The sequence below is a fragment of the Pogona vitticeps genome, chromosome 7 (assembly GCF_051106095.1).
Source record: "Pogona vitticeps strain Pit_001003342236 chromosome 7, PviZW2.1, whole genome shotgun sequence".
Lineage (NCBI taxonomy): Eukaryota > Metazoa > Chordata > Lepidosauria > Squamata > Agamidae > Pogona > Pogona vitticeps.
This window is the reverse complement of record NC_135789.1, coordinates 8,414,333-8,427,382: the sequence shown is the minus strand read 5'-3', so window position 1 is coordinate 8,427,382 and position 13,050 is coordinate 8,414,333. Positions and strand designations below refer to the sequence as shown.

At 57.1% G+C, this 13,050-nt stretch overlaps 1 protein-coding gene across 2 annotated transcripts; it reads right to left on the bottom strand.

Annotated features, from left to right (window-relative positions):
• Positions 1–1,976: 1,976 nt before the first annotated feature.
• On the bottom strand, positions 1,977–12,987 carry ERRFI1 (ERBB receptor feedback inhibitor 1). 2 transcript variants are annotated; one of them, XM_020799981.3, is made up of 4 exons: positions 12,851–12,987; positions 5,608–5,803; positions 5,413–5,489; positions 1,977–4,656 (listed from the first exon to the last, which is right to left on the bottom strand). In XM_020799981.3, the coding sequence occupies exons 1-4, from the start codon at positions 12,900–12,902 to the stop codon at positions 3,452–3,454; spliced, it is 1,530 nt and encodes a 509-aa protein (XP_020655640.3). In that variant the 5' UTR covers positions 12,903–12,987; the 3' UTR covers positions 1,977–3,451. The 2 variants fall into 2 exon arrangements, with proteins under 2 accessions (XP_020655640.3, XP_072833815.2); XM_072977714.2 differs by lacking the exon at positions 12,851–12,987 and adding an exon at positions 12,708–12,838.
• Positions 12,988–13,050: the final 63 nt, after the last annotated feature.

The following is a 13,050-nucleotide window of genomic DNA, read 5'->3' as shown; positions in this document are numbered from 1 at the left end:
CGAGGTGCTAAATCCCCAGAAGTCAGACCCAAAGGCTCTTCTGGGGCAGGCGAGGTCCCTCTTTTTCTCTCCCTGCTTCTTCCCCACAGGACAGGGAGACCACAGCTGCGATACAAGGAGATCTGCAAGCGGGATCTGAAGGTTTTAGAAATGGACCTCAACAGATGGCAAACCCTGACATCTGACCGTTCAGCCTGGAGGCAGGCAGTGCATCACGGTCTCTCCAATTTGAAGAGACCCTTGTTCAGCAGGCCGAGGCAAAGAGGCAGTCCTGAAACCAGCAAAACCAGGGAGCTGGACAGGGGACAGACTGGATTTGTCTTCAGTGTGGAAGAGATAGTCACTCTCGAATTGGCCTTCTCTGCCACACTAGACGCTGTTCCAAGACCTCTGTACAGAGCATGTTACCATAGTTTCTCGAGACTGAAGGATGCCTACTACATCTTCCTCAGCATCCTCTGGATGCTCCTGGTCCTGAAGAACCAGCAGGGAAGTAGAAGTGAGGAGCAGCATCGATGGGGGCTTCCTTTTCATCTTCATCTCCCTCCTCTTCCTCCCTTTTCTGCCTGACCCACCATCAGCAGCCCCTTCTCCAGCCCCTAATTTCTCACGGCTGGAGCTGAAACACTTCTGTGTTCGTAGCGGAGACGAGTGGCACCCTTAAGACTCATGCAATTATCGGGCACCCTTGACTTCTTCATTTATTATTTGTTTAAAATATGTTCACCCCGCCTTTCTCCTTAAAAGAGACCCCCCGGGCGGCGTACGTCCTTGAAAGACCTTTAAAGCTAAAAACAATGAGTATAAAGAGGCAGCTTGCATCATTTTAAAAAAATGATATTAAAGCTAGAAACATTAAGTATAGAAATATTTAACATTTTAATACAAATTTTAACAAAGAACAAATGCCACTCTGAGGCAAGTAGTGCTAAAAACCCAGTCAGAGCAGTAATGCATAACAATCCGTTTTAAAATCATATGTGGGTAGCCAGTCATGGAGGGAAAGCTGGCCTGAAGAGGAAGGTCTTGGCCTGCTTGTGGAAGGACAGCGAAGATGGGGCCAGGCTGGTCTCCAGTGGGAGGGAGTTCCAAAGTCTGGGAGCAGCCACAGAGAAGGCCCTCTCCTGGGTCCCCATCAAACGCACCTGAGAAGGTGATGGGACTGAGAAAAAGGCCCCTCCCGATGACCTTCACACCCGAGCTGGCTCATGAAGGGAGAAACAGTCTTTGAGTTACCAGTTCCAATCTCCCGACCCAATCTCCAGATCTAGTGTCTGCCCGGCTGCTTGGCATCTCTCTCTCTCTAGCTGCATTTCCTCACTGCCAAGAGAAATGAAAAAGAGAGGGCCTTCCAACGTGGTTCTCAAGACACTCCGTGAAAACGGAACACCCTGGTTCCTGCCTGGACAGGAAGGCTGGATTTTACCCAAACAGACGTGAACAGGGAAGCTCATTTCTTCCGCACACACACACACACCCCTTTTAAGAATAACCCTAGAACTGCAGATCTAGAAGGGACACCATACGGATGTCCAGCCTTTCTCAAGGAGGCCCCGTGGGAGAATCCAACGGCCAACCTCTGGTTTTGCAGCCAGAGACCTAAGCCAGTTTTCATCATAAACAGGATGGCTCCACTAGAGATTGGGCAGGAGGCATAAGGGAGCCACCATGCTGGGTGTCAAATACTCAAGGCAGAAGAATTGGGGGGGGGACACACCCCTCCCTCCCTGGGAAGAAGGCAGCTTTCATCCCCTCCTTAGTGACCTCCCTGCTTCCTTTCTGCTTCTTGAACCCCCTGGCTGGGTGAAGAAATTTCGGGTTTTTAAAATGTGTTCAGCCTGTCTCAGTTCTGCTATGGCCCAAATGAGGATTTCTACCCCGTCTCCCTTCCCGGCAACCCAGAATTTCTCCAATTCACCCCCCCCTCCATGGACCAATAAAGCCCAAGCAGGCCAGAAATGCAAGAGACCGCCAAATTATCATAAATAAGTATATTGTAACTTTATTGAACGCAAGACATGGCAATATCCAAAATACAAAGTGAAACGGCAACTTAATTCTTCCACAATACTGTACACCGGATGTAGCACCCTCGGAGCATGACGGGTCCCCACATGCGCCTTGCCTTCATTTAGTTTGTCCCACAACCATGTGAGTTTTTTTTGGGAGGGGGGGGTTGTAGCTTCTATTCAGCAGTTTCTAAAACTGTAAACATTCATGTTTGTGGCTGTCACAAAATCACAAACACAGAGAGAGAGAGAGAATATGAGAGAGAAAGAGAGACCGTTGTCGCATGACACACCTTTGGCCTTGGGCTCACAGCAGTGGAATATGTGTGTGTGTGTGTGTGTGTGTGTGTGTGTGTGTGTGTGTGTGTGTGTGTGTGTGTGTGTGTGTGTGTGTGTGTGTGTGTGTGTGTGTGTGTGTGTGTGTGTGTGTGTGTGTGTGTGTGTGTGTGTGTGTGTGTGTGTGTAACAAGTCGGATAAAATGCAGCACCTTTTCTAGTCCTCACCCACCCTCCCACCCACCCACTGAATTCACAGGCACCCTTGCAGCTGACATCTGGAACACCACCTCCAAGTGGAAATGGGGACTTTGCCCCCGAACCGCAGCCACCATCTCCTCTTCCTCCCTGAAGAACACTAGACAGGATGCGGCCCAAGACCCGCTTGGGCCAAGTTGCTATGTACAAACGCACGCACGCCCTCCTGGCAGACCAGGACTCGGTCTCCTTTTTCAAAAGATCGTGTTGTGCTTCCAGCGGCGGGGGCTACACGTCACCCACGTAAGAGTCTCTCCCGTCCTGTCCCACTTGGAAAAAAAAACGGGGGTAGCTTTTTACAGATCCCACCCGGATGGCAAGCGGGCACCGACGGGCATTCGTGACTCCAACTCCGAGGCCGGCCGGCCGACGTCACGTCCCGCCTTTCTGCCTCCTCCGGCTGTTGGGAGGGGAGGAGTCCTTGCAGAAGAGGTGGACTCTCCACTCCACACATAAAGCCAGCCATTCAAACCCAACCAAAGGAGGCGCCTTGCTGGCCATTCACGACACGGGCAGAAGGGCAGGCTTGCCGGACAGGGAGAAGCCGCCTGCGCTTCAGTGGGCAGAAAAGTCCTCAGATAACCATCATCCAGAATACTGAGCAGCACGTTCTCCTCGGCCTTCGAGCTCAGGCTGTCTGCTCCGTTAGCGAGACCGCCATCCCTTCTGCTACTTAGGTGAATGTCTACAATATATTTAACTATCCATATATTACTCTAGCGCAGGGACTGACTGGCCAACAGCAGCCGGCCCTGCTCCGGTCTTTCTCCGAGGTTTCTTCCAACCCACCGAGAAAGATCCCCGGAGGCCGCCGTTCTCCCCTGCCTAGTGGGAGAAGGGGCTCCTAACTCTCCTTCCAAAAACACCCTCCGCCTTCCGGCTTCTCTGCCATCGGTGCCCTTCTGCCCCTATGGAGAAACCACGCAGGAGAAGTGTTTGCGCTTCACGGGAGCAGCCAGAGCGTCTGTGACGGCGGCAGCGGCCGCCACCACCTCCTCCACGTTGTCGTCTCTCTCATCCCACAGGAGCGGCCCCTCCGGCACGGCTGCAGCCTCTTCCGCTTCTTGGAAGAACTTCTCGTACCTGTCCAGGTAGGGGGGTCTTTCAGGCAACAGGTAGTAATGCGTGGAGCTGACCTTGCGGCCGTTCTCGATGATGGGGAGGATGCAGGGGATGCGGTGGGCGGACCCCTCGCTGTGCTGCCTCTGGAGGGCTTTGTTGCTGACGTACTTGGGATCCGGGGCAAAGCTCTGCGTCGGAGGCATGATGCCTTTGAGGTACGAGGGCAAGCTTTTGGGGCTCGGGGTGCGAGAGCTGCTCCGGGAGAGGGGCTCCCTCGGGGGTACTTTGGGGGGCTTATCTTCGTCGCTGTAAGCACTGGAGGCAACCTCGGCAGACCACCTCCGATAGTCTGGCTTGAGCGCCCGGGGAGGAATCGGGACCCGAGGCGGGACTTCGGGTTTGTCATCATCCGAACAGGGCGAGGCCTGCCGGAGGTGGCTGCTCACCCGGACCACGGGCTTATGGAAGGAGCCGGCGGGCCCCGAATGGGAGCGCCTCAGTCTCCGGTGGAGCTGAGGGGGTGGAGGGGGTGGCGGAGGGGGTGGGCAAGAGCTCGGCTGGGGGCAGCCGGAGGGGGGCTCCTCCAGGGTCGGCGCGCCAGGGGTGTCTGCATACGCATAGTTGATCTGCCCGCAGCCCCGGAAGCTTCGCCTGCCCTGCGCGGAGGGCTGGAAAGCCAGGCTACTGTCCGCGAGCAGAGGGTCGGTGTCCGAACTGGTCAAGAACTCCACCTCCCGGTCCATTTCGTCCCGCAGAAAGTCCTTCGGGGCGACGGGGAGAGGGGGCAGAGGCCGGACGCTCCGGTCCCCCGATGGCCCGGGAGGGAAAAGGAAGCCCGCGGGCCCGCCCTTCTTGACCGGCGTGTGGGGAGGGGTCCTGTCGGAAACGCTGCTCGGGCCCAGAGAAAGTCTGCCGAAGCCCGGCAGGAGGGCCCCCTCCTCCGGGTCGGATCCTGGCTCCTTCCTTGGGCCGCCGGGCTTCAGAGGCAGGACGGGCTGGCTGTGCTCGGGGCGGCTGGGACCTTTTTCAGAGCCGGGACACAAAACATGAGCTGCAAGAAGAGAAAGAGGAATAAGAATGGCACGACACGGGATCTTGACAAAAGCAAAATAAAAACGGGTTCTGGGGGAAATTCCCACGGACTGCAAAGCTGCAGAGCAGTCCTGAGCCCTTCCCAGAGCAGCTGACGCCGTGATCCCCATGGTGTGCGTACGACTTTTGTCTCGCCCAAGACAGTGCTGGCTGAGGAGACCGGTTCGCTGGGGGAAACTGAAGACTCCACCCCCTCTCCTGCCCCCCCCGGGACAAAGAGGTGCCCCAGAGGTCCAGGGAAGGGCTGCCCGCTGCTGGCGCGGAGGGACGAGATGCGGCGCAAAGCCCTGAACTCTGCAGCCAGACCTCCGCAGCCTCAGCAGGGGAGCGGCAGAGCCATCCAGCCACAAAACATTTCGGAGCCCTCGTGAGCAGGCTGGGAGTTTGATTCCCGGGTGGCGCCTCCTTGAGAGGGGCTGGACTAGATGATCCCTAGGGTCCCTCTCCCAGCTCAGCCCTTCTGCATTTGTTGTTATTATTCTGTTATTATTAAGGGGCATCCGCTTCCTTGTTCTATAGGGCCTAAAAGGGGGGCTTGAGAGAAAGGGAGAATCGGGAGATTGCTCTGCTCCCCCTCCACGTCACAGCACCAAGCACGCACCCCACGAGCCAAAAAAAAAAAAAAAACCAATGGGGAAAGGGGGCTCTGGCCCCACGTCAAAGCACGCACCAGTCACCAGTGGCACAGGTCTCTGTCTCCGCACGTAATACCTACCCGTGGGTCCTGAGGGCTGCTCGGCTGATGCGTTGAGCCCGTAAGCCATTGTCACAGGATCCACCTCGAAGAACGTCCTGAGGGAGAGAAAGAGAAGAGCCGGGTGGTGGTGGTCAGCGGAATGGCCAGCAAGCGCTGCCAGGGGGAGCGGGAGCCTCGGACGAACGGAGCCCCCTCTTCCACGGCCACACTCACTTTTCCAGCCGGCGGTCGCTGTGGCTGTTCCAGCAGCTCGGCAGCCCCTCGAGGCCCTGCCGGTGGGGGAGGAAGGCCCCCTCCAGGGGGATCCTCATATCTTGGGATGCGATGCTTGCCGTAGACATGGCGCCCTTGCCCGGATCGCCGTCGCGCCGCCCTCTCACCGCGCCAGGCACCCGGCTGCTGTGGCTTCCTGGAGGGGAGGGAAAAGCAGGAGGTGAGGGCCACCGAAGGGAGGGAGGGAGGCACGAAGAAGGGAGGGCTGGCACAGGTGCCATGTGGCGGCGCTCTCAGACGAAAGAATAGGCTAGCACGGGACAGCTAGATAACTTAACTCAGGGGTTGAGGCCTCTGCCTGCACAGCCATTTGGGCGTTCGATTCCCCTACGGAGCCTCCTTGACAGGGGCTGGACTGGATGACCCCACGGGGTCCCCTTCCAGCTCTGCAGTTTTAAGAGGACGATGATAAAAACCGGGCTTGTGAGGGGAGGTCTTTTAGCCCCTTTGGTCCTGCCATTGGCTTGGATGTGTGCCGTTCCTTTGGAATAAAACCCGGATGATTTACATCCCTCTTGCTCTATATAGAAAGGGAGCCACTAGATCATCTAGATGATCATGGTGAGCACGGGAATGAGCTGGACAGGGTTCTGGTGTGTGTGTGTGTGTCTGGGGACAAGCTTGGCGGTGGGAGAAGGTTACGGTGTGCTTGCTTGGTATATAAACAGAAGCCGATATAAAGAGCTTTCCTGGAAGAGAAAGTTCTCTTCCTCTAAGCATGGGGGGGGGGGGGAAGAGAGATAAGGCACATCACCCAGAAGCCTCTGCAGTTCACCAGCTTCTATCATGCCACACAAGCACAGGGGAGCCAAACAAAGTCAAGAGGAAGGGAAGGAGCCCAGCAGCCCGAGGGAGAAGCTTCTCCCCCCCAACCATGGGAAGATTAGGAACTCGGGGGGGGGGATGTTCGGTCCAGAAGAGCCAGCGGCTGGCTCTGCTCTGCCCTTCCCCTGGTGCGCACCCACCAGGGCAGAACCTCTGCCCCATATGGTCCAATATCCTCACCCACCCATGCAGCTGAAACTGGCAAAGGTAGGAACGAAGGAGATCTGGGGGTGCGGAGGGAGGATTTGGAAAGAAGACAGGAGACCAGAGACCATCGCCATCATCTTCATATGCACAAGCAAGCAAAGGTGTGGCTCTTTCCCCCCCCCCCCCCACTTTCAGGGCCCTCGTTTGAGACTTCTCTCTCCCCCCCCCGCCTCCACCCACTCCCTCTTCTCCATTTCCGTCCCCGGCCAGAATTATAAGGATCTTTCCCATTCAAAGCCGCACAATGAGCGGCACAAGGCTCTCCCACACAGCTCCCGGATTTTCTCCTGGGAAAGTGAAAAAGCAGCCAAGGAGGGAAATGCAACTTCCCCCCCACCTCACGCCACCCCCCCCCCCGGCCTGCTTTCTCTTTCACACATCCTGCAGGATGGATGCCGGTAGTAGGGGGCGGTGGTGGCAGCCTAGAACAGCGGGGTGGTGGTGGTGGTGGTGGGGAAAGCTGGAGCAGACTCAGGATGGAGCCAGGAACGAGCATCTGCTGCTGGGTTGCTGGATCGTGACCTCCCTGGGCAGAGAGGCGCTACTGTTCAAGTCTGAGCCCACCAGCTCCATGGTGGGAGCCTCTGGCTGTGGAGCCAGAAGTTGGGAGTTCGATTCCCCCCTCCCCACTGGCCCTCCTTGACAGGGGCTGAATTCATAGGGTTGGTCCACTTTCCAGCTATGAAATTTTAAGATGATGATTATGAAGAAGACTGTCCCGGCTCCCACAGGCCTCCTCTGATGACCCCATTCAGGTCCCTAGAAAACACAGGGAGGGAGGCAGAGGGACCCCCTCCCGCTGGCATGGGCTCTCTAGCTATCTCTGAAAGGGGGGGTTAAATACATCCAACCTCAGGAGGAGAGTTCGAAACAAAGAGCAGGTCACATGGAGCAAATGCATAAGAGGCAGAGATCGCAATACTCGGGCATGCTCGTGAGCGTTGTCCAGCTTCTGAGCAAACACCGCACCATTTAAATTTAGTATTTCATTGTTCACTTCGGGTCTTTTTCAAGGAGAAATGAATGAATGAATGAATGAATGAATGAATGAATGAATGAATGAATGAATGAATGAATGAATGAATGAATGGTTCAAATCACAGCAGGCCTGATCCAGCAAAGGATCTGAGGTGCATGGAAAAAGATGCTCTCCCCCTCCCGCCCCACTAGCCTCTCCAAGCTCTGCTCAAAAAGCTCTCTCTCTCTTACACACACACACACCTGTGCTAACCTCCCTCCCTGATCAGATGTGCTCCAGCTCACAAGCAGGGCCACATCTGGCATCACAGACATGGGGTGCGGGTGGAAGCTTTGAGGTGCCTTTTAAAAAGAGAAGCAGGCCAGCCACAGGGGGTGGGGGGCTTGCCTGCCTTCGGGTCCCTCCTTGCGAAGTATTATTTCTTTCTTGGGTTGATATACAGCCCCATTAGGGCAAAGCATGACTCTGGCTGGTTTATGGGTTCAGTCTTAAAACCCTAGAGACTTTGCAGAACAAAAACGATAGCCAAAAGCAAAACTGGCGATACACGACAGTGGGATTTCCTTAGGATGCTCCAAAACAGAATCGGGATTGATGCATCCAAGAGGATTTAGACCTGAGAGAGAGACTCGGGTCTAAGGAAAGCAAAGCAAAGCAGAACTCTCTCTGTGTGTGTGTCTGTGTCTGTGTCTGTGTCTGTGTCTGTGTGTCTGTGTGTGTGTGTGTGTGTGTGTGTGTGTGTGTGTGTGTGTGTGTGTGTGTGTGTGTGTGTGTGGTTGTCTCCCTGCGACACGGAAGAGAGGGGAGATTTGCCGTAGGAGGCTGAGGAGGGGTGGTGGCGGCGTCTCCACACACAGATCAGGCCGAGACCGGCAGAAAAAAATCATCCTGCGTCCAGAGCAATCCCCCAGTTTCGAACGACCAGTGTCCGCTTCACTTTCTAGGTTTCTGGATCGCTGATCCTGGCAGCATCTTCCACATGGAAGCCGCTGCTTTTCTCTCCCTCTGCGACCTTCTTTTTGCCTCCCATCTCAAGAGGAGGAGGGAGGGAGGGAGAGAAGGAGGGGGGGGCACCTCGCTGCCAGCCATCCTCAGAGGCCCTTCGGCTGCGGCTCTTCCCTGTTTGGCAAGCGCCTGACGTCATTTCCTCCTCCTCCTCCTCCTCAAGCTGGGTAGGGAGGACGGAGCTGCGGGTACGGCTTATTTTATTTGGCGCCCAGTCCTGCCCACCTTGAATGCTCTCCAAAAACAACGCCAGGCCTCTGTCGACCCAGCAAGGGACAACATCCAAACCCCTCCCGAACCGGCGCTGCCCCCCCCCCAAGGCAAAGCCTGGAAGCCTCACAAGGGAAGTGTTGATGATCCCTCGAGAGGCGGCCGGTTATGTAACTTTAAGTGGCTTCCTTAGTCTTCACAGGCAGAGGGGCCAGGAAATGCATAAACCCGGCAATTAGCGCTGGGTAATTTCCCCTGCTAGAATCTAGGAGGGTCCTCCTTCAATTTTCTACCAAGCCACCTGCCTGCCTTCCACCCACATGTCCATCTGCGAGACCATAGGAGCTGCATTGTGGGTTTCCCCCGCAGGCACCGAGAAAGCATGTGGCGCCATAATCTCAAGCAAGCCGCACACCTCAAAACCAAGCTCACAAAGCCCTAAAGCGGGTCTCCTGCCACGGATGTCTCCTGCCTGCACCGAGGCTGACCCTTTTCCTCCCCTGTCCTCTTCTCTTCTCCTCTCCTGTGATCTCCCCGGGCCCAATCCTCCCGTGGCCTCGTCCGACAGGAAGAGGGACTCCTCCAGTCTAGACAGAACCAAGGGAAGCCAGTCCTGGTTCAAAGACAACATATCCCAGGCGGCTGGAAGGCATCCTGCTCTCTTTCCATGTCCTGTGGTTTCCTCCACAGGTTTGTCAACCGTAAGCTCTTTGGACTCTTTCTCCGCAAACGTCCACATCAAAAACGCAGGGAATAAACAGCGCTTGTTGGCCAGTTGGGCTTTCAAGAGGAGCAGCACCGAGAGTCAGCCCAGAAGCAAAGAGGTGGACGTGTGACGTTCCACGGCAGGCACAGGCTGGCCTCTAAGCCCGTGGCACCGCTGTGCAGCCAACCGCCAGCAGGGTGGGTCAAGGAGACCATCCAACCGTGCACCCCCGTGGACCGCTGCCGGCCCATGGTTTCCTCCACATGGGACAGATCATGAGCTGCCATATCCAGGGGCACTCAGGAGGGTCCCCACAAAGATTAAATGGCCATGCCAGGCTCTTCCCTCTCCCTCTTAACATCCTTCTGCCACTGTGCAATGGAGGGTGGCCAGGCACAGATGTCCCTCCCAAGACGTGCACATGGGCCAGGCATGGGGATGGTGGCACTAGAAAGCTGCTGGCACACTGTAGCCCCAGGAGGTTGCAAATGGGGCCCTGCTCCCCACCTGCGGAGCAAACCGGGTGCATGGACAGCACCGGGCTTTGAATTTTGCAGGAGGAATTGCTAGGGGCTGGCACAAAGAAGCAGCACGTATACAGAGGCACAGAGGCAAAGAAGCAGGTAAAATAGGGCACAGCCAGGCGTGTGACCCAGAAGAAAGGCAGAGGCAGAAATGAGCACCGGCGAAGGCCGAGAGGATTCTCACACCAAGGGGAATTTCAGTGTCAGTTTGCAGGGATCCGGGCCGTTCAGCCCCCTTGAGCTGGCAAGCATGTGGGGGGGGGGAAAGGAACTTCAGAACTATAAATCTGGAAGGGGATCCATGGATCAGAAAGTGCAGCCCCTGTCAAGGAGGCTCCCTGAGGGAAATCAAACTCTCAACCTCGGGCTCCGCAGGCAAATGCCTCAACCATGGAGCTATGCAGAAGCCAGAAGAATAGGGTTGGGGAGGCACAATTCATTCTGCTTGGTGGAAACCTGTTGTGGAGTAGGCATCATCTCCCCTTCAACCTTTTCTAGTGACCACAGCAAATACCAAAAGTCACAGCACCCAGGACCGGTGATTTTCCCCAGGCAAACACATGGTGCTAAGAAATTGGAAGGAAGGAAGGAAGTAAGGAAGTAAGGAAGTAAGGAAGTAAGGAAGGAAGGAAGGAAGGAAGGAAGGAAGGAAGGAAGGAATTGATTAATGGCTCTGTGCTTTTCAGAGCTGACCCCAGGGCTCCTCAAGAAAAATAATCTACAAGCATCAATCCAAGCCACAAGGAAGGAGTAGACAAAGAGTCGGTGGAAAACCCAACACTGTTGGACCTGCAAGAAGGAGTCTGCAAGAGACAGACCCACAGGCAGGGCCCACTAGGAGACCATCCCCCTTTGCCAAAGTTGCTGCGGCCACGTGGTCACCCCCCCAGCAGCCAAGATGACCAGAGACTCTGAGTGTGTGGCTCCTGGAGCGGCCTTGCCCTGGTCTGGCCCCTCCTGCGTCTGCCAAGGGCTTCTCTGGCCCTCCCTCCGGCCAGTGGCTGGACAGGGCAGCAGAGACGGGCCTCTTTCACCTACTGGGCGCAACACACGTTGCGCTTTCCCACGGAAAAGTGCAAGCAGAGCAAAAGAAAGGAAGGAAGCCAAGATTCACACACACACGAACACTCACAGCCCAGCGCTGAGGAGTCAAGTCTCAATCCAAGACCATTTTCTTCTCGAGCAGGGATTTGGAAGAAGGGGGCAAGGCCAGTCCTGGGAGAAGTGCCTATGCTGGGCGTTCGATCCTGTGTTCTTCACTTGATCTCCAGATTTGGGGTGTGTGTGAGAGAGAGAGAGGAAGCCCCCCCCTTCAGCTCTCCTGCTCCCTCCACCAACTTCAGCTCCCCTAACCTGGCCCAGGGAGATCCAGCCTCAGGCCTTTCATTGAAGCCCTCCGGCCACTACGTATTGGGTAAGAGTCTCCATGTGGCTGGACCCCAACGCAAGCCCTGATCAGACACTCAAGAGCACCAGGAAAGTCAGAGGCCACGTTCAGCTACACACAAACACACACAAACACACCAAAGATAAACCAAAAGAACTGACACACAAGCTGGTCCTCCTACCACACCTGAAGGACAGGCTTGGAGGAGGTTCCACCTGCATGGCCATTCCCAACAGGCCAGCACTCTCCCCCCCCCCGGAAGACTGCTTCCTCCCAGAGAAGGGGTGGGTGGGCGTACCCCCTACCCCCAGGGCTCACTTTTCCCCCGACAGAGGCCATCCTGTGAGCTACACCAAGGAGAGGGACCACCAGCTGAGGAAGTGGGTCTCTGTTTCAACTCTAGAGGGATCTTCTCACCTTGACACACAAACACACCTTAGCAGAGGTGCTTCTCTGAGGCAGCAAAGGAAGAATGGGACACCTGTGCTTTGGCCTAGGAAGGCTGAGCCCCTCCAGCAACACACGCGCAAACGCACCCACACAAAATGAATCTCCATCCCCCCCCCGTCAGCAGCGGGGTTGTCGTCGGGGTGGGCACGCCTGCGACCCCTTTCCTTTCTCCCTGGCCCACCCGAGAGCCCGACGCGAACCGCGGCCAGGAAGGGTCTCACCGTCCCTGGGGGACTTTCCTGGCTAGGGAGCCGGGATACCGGGAACCCGGAGGAGGAGGGGCGGACGGGCGATCGGTGCTCCCCCACCTGCCTATCTCCCTCCCTCCCTCTCTCCCTGCCTTCGCCTTTCCCGGGCCGCCGTCACCTGGCAACCGGTCCTGCCCTACCTGTGCAGCAGGTGTACCGTCTGCCTGCTGCTGCCGACGCGCCGCCCGCCCGCCCTCCGTCGGTCCGTCCCTCCCGCCCTCCCAGGATTCTCACGATGACTAAGCCCTGATTCACCACCGCCGCCGCCTTCCAGCCGCCGAGCCGACCGGCTCCTGCCACCGCCGCCGTGGAGCCGAGCAAGGGCGCTCCTCGCCCACCGACGGTACCGCGACGCCCAGCAGAGATCGATCCGGGCACCGGAGCGGGGAGGGGGGGGGGAGAACGCTGGGGAAAGGAGGACCCGGGACTCCACCTGGACCGAGGTGCCCCCGGCCCCGATCCCCGCCCTTACGTGTCCCGCATCCGAGTATTCACGTACCTCCTCTGCACGGAGATGCGGCGCCTCCCTCCCTATCTCCCCCCATCCGGCCTCGAACACGCAGAGTCGGCCCCCAGTCTCTCCGATGCTGGCCGCCTCCCTTGCCCTCCCCTTTCCCCGTCCGCGGGTCCGCCTGTCCTTACCCAAAGGGCAGAGCCGGCACTCGGCATGTCCCTCCCAGCGCTCAACGCGCATGCGCCATCCCCACCTCCGACTCCCCCAACTCCTCCGCGGCAGAATCCTGGAGAGCGCCGGCCGCCGTCTCCTTTTATAAGGGTGGGGGGGTCGGAGGGCGGGCCCTCTGGGCGGATCCCTCCTCCTCCCCCGGGTCCCGCCTCCTTCT

What these genes read in the sequence shown, in the direction of transcription:
- ERRFI1 (XM_020799981.3), bottom strand. Translation starts at nt 12,902, where the DNA reads ATGCGCGTTGAGCGCTGGGAGGGACATGCCGAGTGCCGGCTCTGCCCT. An exon ending in AGCGACCGCCGGCTGGAAAA is followed by an intron (nt 5,490 to 5,607) that starts GTGAGTGTGGCC and finishes TCTCTCCCTCAG; the next exon opens with GACGTTCTTCGAGGTGGATC. An exon ending in GCAGCCCTCAGGACCCACGG is followed by an intron (nt 4,657 to 5,412) that starts GTAGGTATTACG and finishes CTCTTCTTGCAG; the next exon opens with CTCATGTTTTGTGTCCCGGC.